The 16835-nt window shown below is 39.7% G+C and overlaps 1 protein-coding gene across 1 annotated transcript in view; it reads right to left on the bottom strand.

The window, feature by feature from the left end:
• IFT88 (intraflagellar transport 88) overlaps positions 1–16835 on the bottom strand; it is a 76036-nt gene that overhangs the window by 48738 nt on the left and 10463 nt on the right. Inside the window, exons 4-11 of the mRNA XM_079902562.1 lie at positions 11941–11997; positions 10758–10811; positions 10084–10147; positions 9355–9424; positions 6358–6448; positions 4842–4946; positions 2583–2685; positions 1400–1514 (exon numbers count right to left, since the gene is read on the bottom strand). Of these exons, the coding sequence (XP_079758688.1) occupies positions 1400–1514; positions 2583–2685; positions 4842–4946; positions 6358–6448; positions 9355–9424; positions 10084–10147; positions 10758–10811; positions 11941–11997 (659 nt within the window). The remainder of the gene's footprint in view (positions 1–1399; positions 1515–2582; positions 2686–4841; positions 4947–6357; positions 6449–9354; positions 9425–10083; positions 10148–10757; positions 10812–11940; positions 11998–16835) is intronic.

Here is a 16835-nt window from a genome sequence, read left to right as displayed (position 1 = left end):
TCCTTTTTTATTGCTGAATAGTATTCTATTGTATGGCTATACCACATTTTATTTATCCATTGACTACTTGATGGACATTTGGATGGCTTCTACTTTTTGGCTATTATGAATAATGCTGCTATAAACATTCATGTACAATACTTTGTGATAACACATGTTTTCATTTCTCTTGGGTATATACCTAGGAATGGAATTGGTCATATGGTAAATTTGTGTTTAACTTTTAAAAAAAGCAACCTAATTATTTTCCAAAGTGTCTGGGCCATTTTATATCCCTAACGTATGAGGATTCCAATTTCTCTACATCTTCCTCAACACTAATTATTGTCCATATTTGATTATAGCCATTCTAATGAATGTGATCCCACCTTATTTCTAACCACTCCTCAATATAACCCCATTTGAACTAAATCCTTTTACTCCTAGTTCTCTGATCAGATCACAGTATTTCCCGGACTTTTCTCACAGTGCTCCCTTTGTCGGGAATGTTATCCCTTCGCTTGTCTTCACTTTAGTAAGCAATCCAAGTATACCTCCTTTCGTTAAGCCTTTCTTGACCTTTCTTGTTCTCAATAATTATTCCTTCAACTTAATTACTATACTATCTCTTGATTATGGACTGTTAAGCACTTAACATATACTATATAATATTACTATCTTTTTCTAAAATGCTCAAATTCTTGGCCTCACCTGGGTTAAAAGTACCTCAAGGGCATTGTGTTCTGTAAGTTAGATATTTGCTGATGATAATGAGATATCATGCATAATTCGAAAACAAATTATTGTGAAAAGTGGTATTTACAAAGAAATTAACTTTCACAGAGGCTTTGTACTGTGCCTAGGAGAAATTATGACCAGTGAGTATCCTGGTACCTTCCTATGTTCCCATAGTTATAACCAGACCATAAGGTAGTCTACTGTTTCTGCTCCTGAAATACTGTAAGAACAGGAAACATCCCAGCATCCCCCTCTTCCCCCCTCTTCTAAGATTCAACAGTAACCCTTCCTCTCACGCTTCCCTTCTCAAGCTGTAGTAAGAATGTAAGGAGGTCTTGATTTCCAGTCTTGCATTCTGGAGTCTGGTATGTTCTAAAGAACCGCTGTTTGATTTGGTGTTGGCAGTAAGCTGTATTCTGGCGCTAATTGCCCGCAGCGTTATTCCCTATATAGGCCCATTAGCTTAGTTTTACTCCAACTGATCACATATTATGCCTTCAACCTTTAACTTCCATCACACAAATGCATGCAAGTAGTCACAAGGGGACAGACCAAAGTACTACAGCTACAACAAGAATCTAACACCTCTCATGTACAGATACCATAAAGCACTCAGCCCACTGGCAACGCGTCAAGAGTGACCTTGTTTCTGAAGAACGACACTTAAATTCTACACACTTACCTCATTTCTTTATGGACACTTGGAATTTGATCTAAGGCCATTCGGTAGAATTTAATGGCTTTGGAATAATTTCTTTGCTTTAAATAAATATTTCCCATATTCACTTTCAACCGTCCTAATTGAAAAAAATTTAATGAATATATAATATCCTACTTTGTTCACTTTTTCTATGATATTTTAGATGACCTTAATTTATATTTTTTGAAGGTCTTCTCAACTTATGAAGCTTCAGACATTAACTAAATTTCTCACTTTAAAACAGTTATACTATTTTCATGTATGTGCACACTAAACTTCTGCAAGGAATTGGAACTTAAGACAGATGGATTCCTGGAAACATGGCTAGAAAACAAGAGTGACATTATAAAACTGGAGTTCTGTTCTTCTAAGAAAACATGGGACTTAAAAAGTATTAGATAATTCAAAATTAGACCTTCTTTTGGGCGTTATTCCAGCATCTCCCAGAGCTGCAAGATGTACAGTTTATCCTTTTTTCCCCACATTTTCTACGGTAAGCATTTATGAATTGGTGAGAAAAAGTGTTTCTACAAAACTTGAGACTCAGCTCAAATGCAACATCCACTCAGAAAGCTTGTCTAGACTTTCCAACTCGTACTCAAGTGACCCCACACCTCTTTTCACCAGGACCTGGGGGTCTGAGGTAACGGTCAGCTCTCCATAGTCCTGACCCTTCTCCACTCTGCAGGGCCCACCCCACGGCGCAGGATGAAGAAGCCTGGAGCTCAGGAACAAAAAGAGTACACTTACCCGGTTTAAACTATATGATGTAATAGTTTAATAAAATATTAAAGAAAATGATATTCTGATACACTTTAATACTGAGACCAAAAAATTACACAATATAAATGCTAAATATAAACAAAGGTCTCTTGTGGATAATTATACAAGGGAAAGCATGTTCTGTAGGTTGCCCTGGCTCATTCTACCTGTGATACAGAATACTGTTTTCATTTACTGTTAGGCAATGTATCTTATACCAACTGTATTTCTTCATTTGTATTTGTGTGAATTTTCATATCTTTAAGCAGGGCACCTCTATCATAAATATGAATTTGCTCAGAGTACAGATCATTTCATTATAAGAAAGCATAAAATGAGGAAATGGTAAATTAACGGTACAAAAGAACTATACTTATTGGAAAAACTGACTATACACACTTACCTGCATTGCTAAACATCTTATTTTTCACTATAACTTGATAGGTGTTTAGTGCTTCAGGATACATTTCATTAGCTGAATACTGACTGGCCAAGTTGAAAAGAACCTAAGGAAAAAATATTGCAAAGAGACACATAATGATCATTTTAGGTCCCTTTTGCCTATAATCTTTCTAGAGATTAAAACCCTATAACAAAGTTAGATGCTTCTATCAAGATTCCCAACCCATTAAGCAATGAAGTACACAGAGAACACCTTGCATTCCAATATGAACCAGAACATTAAGACAGGTGGGAGCTTCCCTGGTGGCACAGTGGTTAAGAATCCTCCTGCCAATGCAGGGGACACAGGTTCGAGCCCTGGTCTGGGAAGATCCCACATGCCACGAAGCAACTAAGCCCGTGCGCCACAACTACTGAGCCTGCGCTCTAGAGCCCACGAGCCACAACTACTGAGCTCGTGTGCCGCAACTACTGAAGCCCGCGCACCTAGAGCCCGTGCTCCGCAACAAGAGAAGCCACCACAATGAGAAGCCTGCGCACTGCAACAAAGAGTAGCCCCTGCTCACCGAAACTAGAGAAAGCCCACGTGCAGCAACAAAGACCCAATGCAGCCAAAAATAAAAAATTAAATAAATTTATAAAAAAAAGACAGGTGGAGCTTTCCTCTAAATTTCACCTAATTTTCCATGTATTCTTTCTAATTAATGGATTTGCTATCTTTTAATCTCAGGAAGACCCACAAAGAATAAATGTGTATTATTACTATAGCTGGTAATAAAAGGAGTAAGGAAGAGAGTGGACCAAACTCTCTTTGTAAATATAAATTAAACATCATGTGGAATACCTTAAACCTTAATTTGTACAGTATTGCTGCTCTACGTGCAAATTTATAATTTAAATCATTAAGTTACAGTAAATTATGTTCCTAAAGGAAAAAAAATAATCATCACAAATTATTCCCAAATCTAAAGACTCCATGGAATTTAAAAATATTAGCTATAAAAAAAAATTAGCTATAAATAGTAAACATATAAAAATTCTTCTTGGGCTTCCCTAGTGGCGCAGTGGTTGAGAGTCCGCCTGCCGATGCAGGGAACACGGGTTCGTGCCCTGGTTCGGGAAGATCCCACATGCCGCGGAGCGGCTGGGCCCGTGAGCCATGGCCGCTGAGCCTGCGCATCTGGAGCCTTGCTCCGCAATGGGAGAGGCCACAACAGTGAGAGGCCCGCGTACCGCAAAAAAAAAAAAAAAATTCTTCTAAGTTCTAACGTCCTTTTTTCCACTTGTTTAGCATATGAAGACTTTTCCTACTGAAAACATACCCTTTTAAACAGCAGTATAAATATCAAAGAAGTGTCTTTTCAGAATTGAATAAATTTTGCTAGAAATTAGCTGGTTTTTTCCCCCTACTCTCCTCACAGAACATTATCTTATTCACCTAGTTTGAAGTTCTCTAAAATCACAGACCAAAAAGTCCACATTAGAATCTCGTTATCGGAACCTCCCTGGTGGCGCAATGGTTAAGAATCTGCCTGACAGCGCGTGGGTTCGAGCTCTGGTCCGGGAGGATCCCACATGCCACAGAGCAACTAAGCCCGTGAGCCACAACTACTGAGCTTGAGCTCTAGAGCCCGCGAGCCACAACTACTGAAGCCTACACGCCACAACTACTGAAGCCCGTGTGCCTAGAGCCCGTGCTCCGCAACCAAGAGTAGCCCCCATTCGCGGCAACTAGAGAAAGCCCACGCGCAGCAACAAAGACCCAACGCAGCCATAAATAAATAAATAAATAAATAAATTAGAACCCCATTATCTCTCTATGTTTGGTGACGGATGTTAACTGGACTTATTGTGGTGGTCATTTCATAATATATACAAATATCAAGTCATCGTGTTGTATACCTGAAACTAACAGAACACTGTATCCCAATTATACCTCAAAACAAAACAAAATGAATCTCGTTAAAGTATCCACACTGAATAGAACCCAAATATTAGCAATCTTCACAAGTCCTTGGCTGGTAGGTTTACAAGTATTTACTACATTATTAAAAATGACTAATTAACTAACTAAAGAAGATCACTGTACATACCAAAGATAAGAGTGGTCCCATGAACTAAAGAGTATTATTAATCTAATTCTGGGCACCTTAAGTCCAATAAGGCTTAAAGAACAAGAGAAAACAAAAAAGAAAAAGAAGTTCTGGAATCTATAAATTCTCGCCAAGGTAACTGTACTCAACAGGTACTTCATACTTACTGAGTAAGTTAAATCCAAATTGATGTTTTCTGGACTTGTAACTTGTTCTCGTTGCCTCACCAGGACTCTCTCTTTTCTTCCTGCATCTTTTGCCTTTTCTAAGGCCTGAAATCAAATGTATACTGTGTAAACTCCTCTGAGCACTCACACGGAATTTGGTGCATTCGGGAAGTGTCTGCGGGAAGCAGGGGTGGCTGCCATTACCCCTGGCTTCCCTGATGCCCCGTGTGCTCCTACCATAAACTCCGTTTCTATTGTTTAAACGGGAGCTCTTCCTCCCGCATGGAAAGGCTGAGTGTCTTCTCTGGGAAAAAAGAGGAAGCGTGGGGGTTAAGACCTGGAGCACACCTGCTCCACGTCGAGGTTCTCCATCACCTCACCTCCCACCCCCTTTCGGTCTGACCATGTCTATCTACTTCCTTTTTCCTCCCAACTCCTGAATCTTTGGTGTTTTAATTCAATCTCATGAGGTAGGAATTTAGGTGGATTTGTTTGGTTCCTCGGATGCTCAAAATACAGACAAGTATTGGATCATGGATCATGGATAACTGCTACCCAATACGACAACAGATCCTTAGTTTCGCTCAGATCTTACTCAGGATGCCAAGAACCTTTTATCAATTTCCACTGAGAGACTGACCACAGTCACATTAATTAAACATGGAATTTTTTTTTTAGAACTAGATAAAAAAGCACAGGTTCTGTGAGCAATAAAAGTAGCTTATACTGGGGCTTCCCTGGTGGCGCAGTGGTTGAGAGTCCGCCTGCCGATGCAGGGGACGTGGGTTCGTGCCCCAGTCCGAGAGGATCCCATGTGCCACGGAGCGGCTGGGCCCGTGAGCCATGGCTGCTGGGCCTGCGCGTCTGGGGCCTGTCCTCCGCAGTGGGAGGGGCCACGACAGTGAGAGGCCCATGTACCGCAAAAAAAAAAAAAAAAAAAAAGTAGCTTATACTGAACCTTTCTAATGGTATTCATTGATCTGATAACTAAGTCACAGAAATTATATTTATGTGGTATGATGACCAAAGTAATGTGAACAAAGCAAACTAAGAGAAAAGATTCAATTTAAAAAAAAGCAGCAGAGTTGGATTGCCAAGAAGCAAACCACGATTTTGCAGTTTACTTAGGACAAAATACTTTAGAGCAGTCAGCCTTGAAGGAGAAAACAGCCCTTAGTGCTGTGTGTGGGCCATGGGCTCCACCTGCAGCAGGCTGTGCGTCCCAATCAGCAGTCCACCAGGCTGCAAAATTTAGCCAACCGATGCAATGGAATTTTTTCCCCTCCTTAAATGACCAATGTGAAAAATTACAAAATCAGCCAATTGTTTTGACTTCAGAGTTTATGAAGCAGAGTTTCAACTGCAGGTTCTCAAAATAATTATTTCAGTGAAAACTCTAAGGCCAGTCCACAACAAAATGGAAGTATTTATCTATACATGTGCTTACATAGGTACACACATAAAGATACATATGCACACACTTCACAATCTTGAATCTTATAGTTTATGAACTCACCAATTTTAAGTCTCCACAACTGTTAGCAATACAGCTTTCTTCTACCAACTCATTTACTTTCTTCTCTAATTGTCTTATCTTTTCTTCTGGACTGTTAAAGAAAAAAGTAAGTATATTTGAATCATTCAACCACTAACAATACACACAAAATTTAACCTACTTTTAACATTGTTCATCATGTGCTTATAAACTTTAAGAGTAAGTCACAGATAAGACAAATATATAAGGGGCCTTAAAGAATAAATGTGCCACTGTTTTTAATAACTACATTATATAATTATTCATAATAGTAAAAATAACCAACATTTATTTAGCATAAGTGTAATTTAATTTTGAGCTAAATGCTTTACCCTAATTATGTCACTTAATCTTCACAAGAATATTTGATACAAGTACTATCATTATCTCATTTCACTGACAGGGAAACTGAAGTTTAGAAAGTTAAGTATTGGCGGTCCAGTGGTTAGGATTCTGTGCTTCCACTTCAAGGGGCATGGGTTCGATCCCTGGTCAGGGAACTGAGATCCCACAAGACACACAGGGCGGCCAAAAAAAAAAAAAAACGAAAGAAAGTTAAGTACTAAGCCTGAGATCATACAGCTAGTAAGTAACAGAGCCAGGATTTAAACACATGATAAGGTAACTCTAGGGCCATGCTATTGCATTACCATCCCCAAAGGAAAGCAGATTCTATGGCAAATGAAAACTTTATCTATGGTTAGAAAGACTGAAGACCCCATAAAAGAGAGAAAATTATTTACTACCAAATAGATGCCACAGAGACTTTTTTTTTTTTTGGCCGTGCTGTGTGGCTTGTGGCATCTCAATTCCCCGTCCAGGGATCGAACCCGGGGCCATGGCAGTGAAAGCACCAAGTCCTAACCACTGGGCCGCTAGGGAAGCCCCACTCACCACAGAGACTTCTAACGAGGTGAGGAAGTTTAAAACCCTGACTTCATTAGTAGCAAACGAAGTGTCCCCAGATCAGCCATGTTTCAAACACAACACCAGTGTTGCTTTACTACCACTTTCTTTCAATAAAACACAACACTCTGAATGTACGTTACTGCCTAAATAAACTTTTACTACAAATATATCACAGTAAACATCAATTCTCTTAATTCTCTACAAATGGACTTTTAAAAAGAACACAGGAATAAATTTCACAGTATAGGTTTGTCTATAAAATCATATTCTTCAGTAAAACCTGGGATTAAGACAACATATTTTATTAGTTTATAGAGATTGCAAAATTCTAATAATAGATGGTGGCTTTCTAAAGGTTAAAAAGTTCAGAATTCAAAGTACGGAATTCTATTTTCAAGCTGTCTGAAACACTCTAATAAATGCCTTTAAATGTTGCTTACAGGTTGTTATAATTAAGCCTAAAATATCAATATAAAAATGTAACGCTAAAACTCTGTAAGAGAATTTTATGAAGACAGTGAAAGTCACTACCCCATCCCTACCAGCCGCCAGGAGAATGAATTCTGTGCAGACACTGCTGGGCGCCTCCACAGGAGCCTGCCGCCGCCCTGCGTCCCTGAACGCGAAAGCTAGGCTACAGGAGAGTCTCACCCTCCTGCCGAATGTCTGGTTCCATCAGGCACGTGTGATGAATTTCTGGCCAATGAGAAATGAAGACGCGTCTGCCTGGGGCAGATGTCTCCCGGAAAGATCCCTGCTCTTCAAAGAGGACCTAAGACTGAGCACCTTCTGACTCTAGGTTTTATCAACTACAGGAAGGTTGAGGATGGGCAGGCTCTTGAGAAGAGCCAAGAGAATCAGAAAGAAGCTGAAGCAGCGTGAGGTTATTGAGAAGTTAAATTAACCATCCTCCAGGCCTCCTGTTATGGGAGATAATAAAACATTCTTGTTGTGTGTGTTTTTTCTGACGTTTCCAGCTGTTAGCAGCTGACAGGATCCTAAATGACATATTTAAGTAAGATAACATGTATTTGTTAGCAAACTTGCTGTCATTAACTAGGATACAAAGTACACTGACTTTCTATATAAGTTCCTTATTAGTCAAAAAGAGAAATTATGTAGTTTATACAATAGCCCAAATACCAGGTTTAAGAATTACAATTTAAAAACATGAGCCCTGGGGCTTCCTTGGTGGCGCAGTGGTTGAGAGTCCACCTGCCGATGCAGGGGACACGGGTTCGTGCCCCGGTCCGGGAAGATCCCACATCCCGCCGAGTGGCTGGGCCCATGAGCCATGGCCGCTGAGCCTGCGCGTCCGGAGCCTGTGCTCCGCAACCGGAGAGGCCACAACAGTGAGAGGCCCGGGGACCGCAAAACAAACAAACAAACAAACAAACATGAGCCCTGGAAGTAGACCGCCTGGGTTCAAGTCTCAGTCCTGCCGTGTACTAGCCTGACCCAGCGAGCTCTCCGTGCTTCCCTCCCCCTGAACTGATGACACAAGAGCTCAGGGAAGCTCGTGCACAGCGCAGGGCACGCAGTGATCGCACAGAGAGCACTCGGTAAATGCTGGCTGCTATCACTATTTGTAAAATCTAATGGTGCTTAGATATCAGTAAATGTACACAGCTGAATTTACACCGTAGCTTTTTAGCTACTCTCTAGTCAATGGCACAAAACTAAGTTAATTCTATAAAAAATTATATTTCTCAATATCAATATGACAAACTAACTTATACATTTTCTTAATTTTTTTCTTTGAAATATTCTTTTAAAATAAGAATATCTTATTACATGTACAGCAACATGTGGCCTTCAAGAGAATCAATACTGGCACGTACAAAAATCAGATACATCTTCGAGTCAATAATATTACAGTAAAACTGCATGGAATACACAGGGCTGCTTTTCTGAGACTTGATTCTTTTGCTAGTTCCGAGAACCAGGGATGATGCTTTGGTTACTATTCTGCTGACATGAACTTTTCAAATACGTAAGGATTATGTACTTGAGAAGTAAAAGTTAAGAACATGCAACCAACCACAGCAGAGCAGCACAGGACTTGCATACCTGTCTTCGTTCCTGGCCTCCAGGGGCGGTGCAGGGCCCCGCGACTGACCGAGGGGGTCGAACGCAGAGCCTGAGACACAGTCAAGAGTTCACGTTTAGTGCTCAATCCAGCACAACTGAACGGATATGAAACCGCGCACATGCTATTTAATTTACCTATTTATTAAATGGAATGGACATTTTTATGCTTACATAAATATTTTGCATATGAAGAAACTGGTAAGATTTTTAACATACATAAAAACATGTAAATAAAACTGTGTGTTACCATGTAAAAACAAAAATAAATATCTCTCAGTATTTATTTCTCCCCCATAGTAATCTATCCCTATTATGAACTCTAAATGGCCAATCATGTGAGTAATAACCTGGTATTAGCCTTTTAATTTTCCATTACTGGTATAATAATCATTAATTTTTGTCATAACAATTTTATTTAAAAATTATTATTTAACTTATCATATATTTAAATACTGTTTTCACCTTTAATTCTTTAGCTCTAACTCACATACAAATTTTAGATGTAGAGCTCGGCATGTTTTGGCAGATTACATGCCAGTGTAACTACCACCTCAACTGGGATGCAGAACATTTTCATCACCCCTTTCCTTTCTTAATGGTACCTAAAATAATCAATGGCATGTTAGATATGGTAATATATTTACACATACAAAAACATTTAAAAAATTTAAAGATCTGAAAAAAATTAATAGCTGAAATAGAACAAACCTCTCAAAGCTGCTTTGGTAAAACCAGCTGCTCTCACTGCTGTCATGGGTCTAGTAACTCCATCCTTAGGAGAACAAGCATCATTTAAAGAGCATTCTTAAATAAGACCTGCCTCTTACTTGCAGAGCTGCACGACACACGTTGTAAATACAGCCTAGCGCGTAACACTGGTTTCGTCCCCTGCCGGCTTGCTCCGTGCTCCCACCTCCTCATGTGCCGGCCTGTCTGCACTTCACCTTTCCTCTGTCAAATTCTGATTCCTTGTCTAACTGGACTTACTCCCAGTTTGAAAAGAAAAGCACTCTTAAGGATTTTTAGATAGTACCTTACGCAGCTTAGTAGCTGGCTACTCCCCTACTTTTGGTTGGTCTCCTATATGCCTAAGAGAGAAACCACAGAAACTGCTGTAAATGACAGCAAAGGAAGAGCGGGTCCCAGAGTACATCCTACAAGCAAACTATCAGGCCTATGTCCATTCCCAGTGGGATTTCATTTGAGACCTGAGTAAATAAATCCAAAGAGACTTTGCCACCAAAGATTTCAAAAGGTCCAAACTTCAGCCCACAGTTTAAAGAACCAGGGTCACTATATAAGTAACAACTTAAAAAAACTTTGGTAATAATATTCTAAGTCACAGGAAAGGCCCAAAATGAACACCCACACAATGGAGATACCTGAATAGCCCCTGTCATTGGTCTTCCCATTGACGATGCCAGGGATGTCTTGGACTAGTAAACAAAAAACTAAGTTAAAACGATTCCAAAAAATGCCTACATTTAATTTTATAAACCAAAGTATAAAAGTTTTCTTTATAACATTTTTTCCTTCATCCTATTGGCAAGTAAACCTAAACATAATTTTTTTCCATTTATCTCCCGAGGATATAGGATCAAACAATAAAACTCTAAAACAGGCATTGGCAAACTATAACCCGCAGCCTTTGTACTGGGACACAGCCGCAGTCCATTTGCCTGTACATCGTCTGTGGCTGCCTCTCTGAAAATGCTGAGCTGGGTTCCGAAGAGCCTAAACCACAGGGCCCTTCACAGAAAAGCTTGCTGTCTCCTATTCAGAAACATCACCAAAAACCAAATTTATGAGTGATACCTGCTTTGGCTGATTAATAAACGTATGCATCACATGACACACCGTTATATAACGTATAAGGCCACTTTCTTCATTCACAGGAAGGGACACTTGGAAGGCAAGTGCCCGGGACCTCTAGGTTCTAAAACCATTTTTATGACCCCTAAGAAATATTATCATAAAGACTAGGAAACACTATTTCACCTCATTCCTCCATTTTTCTCCCATTCCTTTATTATTTCACATAAGCTAAAATATCCAAATTGTAGGTACTTTGGGCAAGATTTAGAAGATTTTATTTTATGGATTTTAATATAGCATCTTTCCTCCAACGATCTCAAATAAAAGCAAGACCCAATTATATGCCTCTGAAGTTTTTCTTAAATTTTATTTTTTCATGTATTAATTATTAAGTTTTTAAAAATTATAAACATTATGTTTAAATAACATCTAACCTCACATAAGATATATGAATGGAATACACATGACATTTGGTTATATTATATAGAAAATGAAAAGAAGTCAATCAACAAACACGAGGTTTACAGGTAGGAAAAGACAATAAAATATTTTCTGTTATATTTAAAACCAAAATGACGAGAATATTCAAAGCTATTAATCAACAATATATAATGTTCATCACTAACCAAAATGGAAAATATATCCAGGTCATGGGCTGAAAGGTAGCCAGACTTATTTAGAACTAACTGCCTAAACTGAACTTATGTATGAGAAAATGCATCTTCATATCTTCAGCTTAAGAAAACCTACCCCACATCCAGTAGCTACAGGTCTAGCAACTGCTGTGCTTGGTATTTTAGCAGTTATCTTGGGGAGGAAAAAAAACATAGTTAATAGAATTCAGATTAAGTTATATAATAGAAAACTGGAAAAGAAATAGAAAATATAGGCTCATCAATAGAGAAATATTTATATAATATTTAGAATAATTTCTTTTAAATTATTCTAAATATTAACGAGCTCAAGTATTTTAAGTATCAGGAAGGAGACCTATTCTGGAACTCATTTTAAAGGAGAAAAGGGACTTTAGAATGACTTGAGGGGCCAATAAGACAGATGAGTCTTCACGGTCACGCCTACCATTCATTTTGCGTGATTATCACTGCCAGACCGCTGGGTCTAACAACAGACAGAGGATCTCAGGGAATCTGGGGTTGAATCTCAGCTCTCCCTCCACTTGCTTGTTTATTTTATCTCTTTGAACCTAAATGTTCTCATCTCTGAAATAAAGATACAAAGTATGTTGATCACAAAGTTGTAACTGGAATCAAACAGGACCACAGAGGTGAAAAAGTGCGCTAAACAGGTTAGCTGTTGGGCATCTTTGTTTAAGTATTTGATTAAAACATCATTTTTAGAGGAGTTCTACTTCTGGCTTGACGGACCACTGTTTTAAACATCTCTCCCTCTAAGAACTACTAAGGCGGCTGGGGACAAAAATATTTTTGCTAAAAATCAGTTTGTATACATTAGAGAACCATCAAGGCCATGAGGAATTACAAGGCCTCAAGCTGAGGAACAGAAGGGAAGACTGAGGGCTGAGCTGCGTCTGGGCTGCTCTTCTCCCAGGGGTGTCTGTTAATGCGGAAGGCCAGGCCGCAAGGGTGAACAGAGCTTTTCACAGAAGACAGGACTGAAGACATAAACCCTGGAGCTGGGCCTGCTGAGGTGGCAGCCCTGGGAATCCTCCAGTATTCAGACTTGACTAACCTCCAAAGGCTACACTCAGACTGGAAGGGAAATCAGAAGGACACCAGCCCTTGTAAGACCTGAGCCCAATTCAGAATCATCTCAAACTCAACTGGCTTGAGGTGATTCAGGGTTCCTTGCATCTCTGAGGCCATAAGCAAAAGTAAATTCTCTCCAGTAAAAGGTATCTGTCCTGATAAGGCAGCCACTACCCACATGTGGCTGTTGAGCATTTGAAGTGTGGCTCAGGCAATAGGACCTGGATTTTAAAACGTTACTTACTTTTAAATGATTTAAATAATCACATGTGGCTAGTGGTTATCACACTAGACAGCAGAGACATACAGCCGTAAATTATCTCTAAAAATTTTCATTTACAATGCCTGGCATTCAATCTAAAACAACCAGACACATAGGAACAAGACTACCTAACCAAAACCAAGAGAAATAAATGGAAAGACAGGCAGAAGGGGAAACATGCGATGGAAACATCAGACACAGGCTTTAACACAACTATGGTCGATACGTTCAGTGAATTAAAAGACAAGATGACAATTTCAGTAGACAACTAAAAACTATAAAAAATGGATGAATGGAAATTCTAGAACCGAAAACTGAAAATAACGTAAAATTCTGGCATTGTCCAGAAAGTTGTAAAATACTAAATTATACTAGACTTTGATAAGTTAAAGATGAGTATTGTAATCTTTACAAAAACACTAAAAAATGGCTAAAGAATGTAAGCTCCCAAGATAACAGAAGGAGAAATGGAATAATAAAAAATAAACAAAAGAAGATAAGAGGGCTTCCCTGGTGGTGCAGTGGTTGAGAGTCTGCCTGCCGATGCAGGGAACGCGGGTTCGTGCCCCAGGCCGGGAAGATCCCACATGCCGCAGAGCGGCTGGGCCCGTGAGCCATGGCTGCTGAGCCTGCGAGTCCGGAGCCTGTGCTCCGCAACGGGAGAGGCCACGGCGGTGAGAGGCCCGCGTACCGTACCGCCAAAAAAAAAAAAAAAAGGAGATAAGAAAGGAGAGAAAATGAAACATAAAAAGGCAGGAAAAAACAAACAGCAAATACTAAGGCAACAAATTTAAACCAAATCCGTAATTTCATTAAATGTAAATAGACTAAAAGAAGAAGATTATCTGACAATATTAAAACAAATACAAAAAACCCAGAGCTCTATTCATGCTGCTAATAAATACATCTTAAATATACAGATATGAGAATGCTGGAAGTAAAAAGATGGGAAAGACATACAATGTAAACACTAGACAAAGAGAGCCTGAGTAGCTCTAGCAATATACTAATATTTGACAAGACAGACAAACAGCATTACTAGAGATAGGATATTTTATAACAATAAAAGGGTCAATTTAACACAAAAATATAACAATTCTAAATGTCTTTACTCCAAATATATAAATCAAAAACCTAAAAAAAGGAAGAAAACCACAATCACAGTGTAAGATTTGACCGTTTTTCTCACTAATAGAACTGTAGTTCCTCTCCACAAAAAAAAATCAGTAAAAATACAGAAAATTTGAACAAAACCATTAACAAACTTGACTTAATTGACAGATAACAGGTCTTGGAAAAACATGAAAAGGAAGGATGTGGGTCTCAGCAACATTTTTCTGTGAGAACAAATTGAAGGAAAGAGACCGTTTTTCTTTCTAACTACTCACTGATGACTAGATCTGTTCTTCTGGGTTTTATGTTTGGCACTGGACTGATCTCTTAAGTGGACTGGATCCTACGTTACCTCTTTCTTTCTTCACCTTGCACCCTCACCCACACTGCCTTTCCTCACAGATCTCAAGGGCAATCTGAACTGTGCACATCCTTAAATATTCAACTGTAAATCTATCTTCTAAGCAGCCTCTTCTGATTGTCCCAACTAGTGATAAAGAACTTATCTTTGTGGTCCCATAGCAATTTATACTCTTTTTACAACACATAATATATTATGCCTTGTAATTTCTATTTCTGTCCATTTTATTCTCCTCCTTAAGTTCCTCTGGAGCTAGCTGGAATTTTATCCCTCTTAAGTGAGCCCAGTCCCTTTCATATAACAGTTGCACAAATTTTTCCCATTTAATACAGTATGTAAGGTGTGATGAAAATATCATTCAAGGCGGCTGGAGACCTGAACTCTGTCCTGGTTACAGGTAAGTGTGAGACCTCGCCTCCCCAGGCTTGTTTTCCTCATCATAACGTGAGGATCTCTGAAGTCATTTCTAAATATGATGAAGGACCAGCCTGGAGACATTACCACCTGTCTGATACCCAGAATCACTAAACTGAAGACAATGTTTGCTTATTTACTAAGTCATGTGATAAAGATCTGTGGAGGACCCACAGCAGGCAAAGAGAGAACAATATGATGGTCTGCCTCCTCAGAAAGCTTATGGCCTTGTCATTAGCCAAGTGTAAGGACTTAGCCTACAATTTTCTTTCCATAATGAAGGTAAACTTAAAATTAAAATATAGCTTGTGGAATGTGTAGTCAAGAATTGACTTCATCCAAAGAGAGGTCTGGCTTTGCCCTTTGCTACTGGGAGGAGATCTGCAGGCCCCTGGAATGTCCTGTATGACACACCCCTGTTTGCCTGGGGGCTTTGGCCACCAGACAGTCTAAACTTCAGACTTATGAGCCTGAACCTCCAGGAGGGGCTGGAGACTAACGGGCAGCCATGAGGACAGTATGTGATGGAGCTCCATGAAAACTCTGGACACCACAGTGGTGGGAGCGCTTCCTTGCTGGCAATCCTCCCAAGTACCGTCACCACTCAGAGTGGCTGGGAGGTTAATGCTACCCAGGGCTCCACAGGGAAAGGATGACCAGAAGCCCCACGTTTGGACCCTCCCAGACTGTGCCCTGTGTCTCTCTTCTCTGGGCAGATTTAACCTGTATCCTTCCCCTGTAATAAACCGTAAGCATACCAGCTTTCAGCAAGTTCTGCAAGTCCTTTCAGAAAAGGACCAACGCTGAAGGTGGTTTTGCAACTGGTGTCAGAAGTGAGGACAGGGGCTTCCCCGGTGGCACAGTGGTTAAGAATCTGTCTGCCAACGCAGGGGACACGGGTTTGAGCCCTGGTCCAGGAAGGTCCCACAACCGCGGAGCAACTGAGCCCACGAGTCACAACTACTGAGCCTGCGCTCTAGAGCCCGCGAGCCACAACTACTGAGCCCACATGCCACAATTACTGAAGCCCGCGCGCCTAGAGCCCGTGCTCCGCAACAAGAGAAGCCACCGCAATGAGAAGCCCGCATGCTGCAACAAAGAGTAGCTCCCGCTCGCCGCAACTAGAGAAAGCCCGTGTGCAGCAACAAAGACCCAACACAGCCAAATAAATAAATAAATAAAAATAAAATAAAATAATTTTTTAAATAAATTAATTAATTTAAAAAAAATTGGTCAAATGATCTTAAGCAAGGGTGCCAAGACCATACAATGTGGAAAGGTCAGTCTCTCCCAAATGGTGCTGGGAAAACTGGATATCCACACAAAAGAATGAAATCAGACCCTTAATCTTGTATCACATACAAAAATGAACTCAAAATGGATTAAAGGCCCAAACGTAAAAAGACCTAAAACTATAAAACTCCTAGGAAAAAAACATAGGGGAAAATTTCATGGCATTGGACTTAATAATGATTTCTCAGCTATGACACCAAAAAGCACAGGCAACAAAAGCAAAAACAGACCAATGGGACTACATCAAATATAAAAACTTTTGTGCATCAAAGAACCCAATCAACAGAATTTTAAAAAAGCAACCTACAGAACGGGAGAAAATATCTGCAAAGCATATACCCAATAAAGAATTCCTACAACTCAACAACAAAAAAATCAAATAACCCAGTTAAAAAATGGGCAAAATACTTGAACAGACATTTCTACAAAGATGATCTACAAATGGCCAAAGAGCATAAGAAAAGACAGTCAACAT

The sequence above is a fragment of the Stenella coeruleoalba genome, assembly GCF_951394435.1.
Source record: "Stenella coeruleoalba genome assembly, chromosome: 18".
Classification (NCBI taxonomy): Eukaryota; Metazoa; Chordata; class Mammalia; order Artiodactyla; family Delphinidae; genus Stenella; species Stenella coeruleoalba.
Note: the sequence above shows the minus strand (reverse complement) of the source record. Positions and strands in the feature narration are given on the sequence as shown.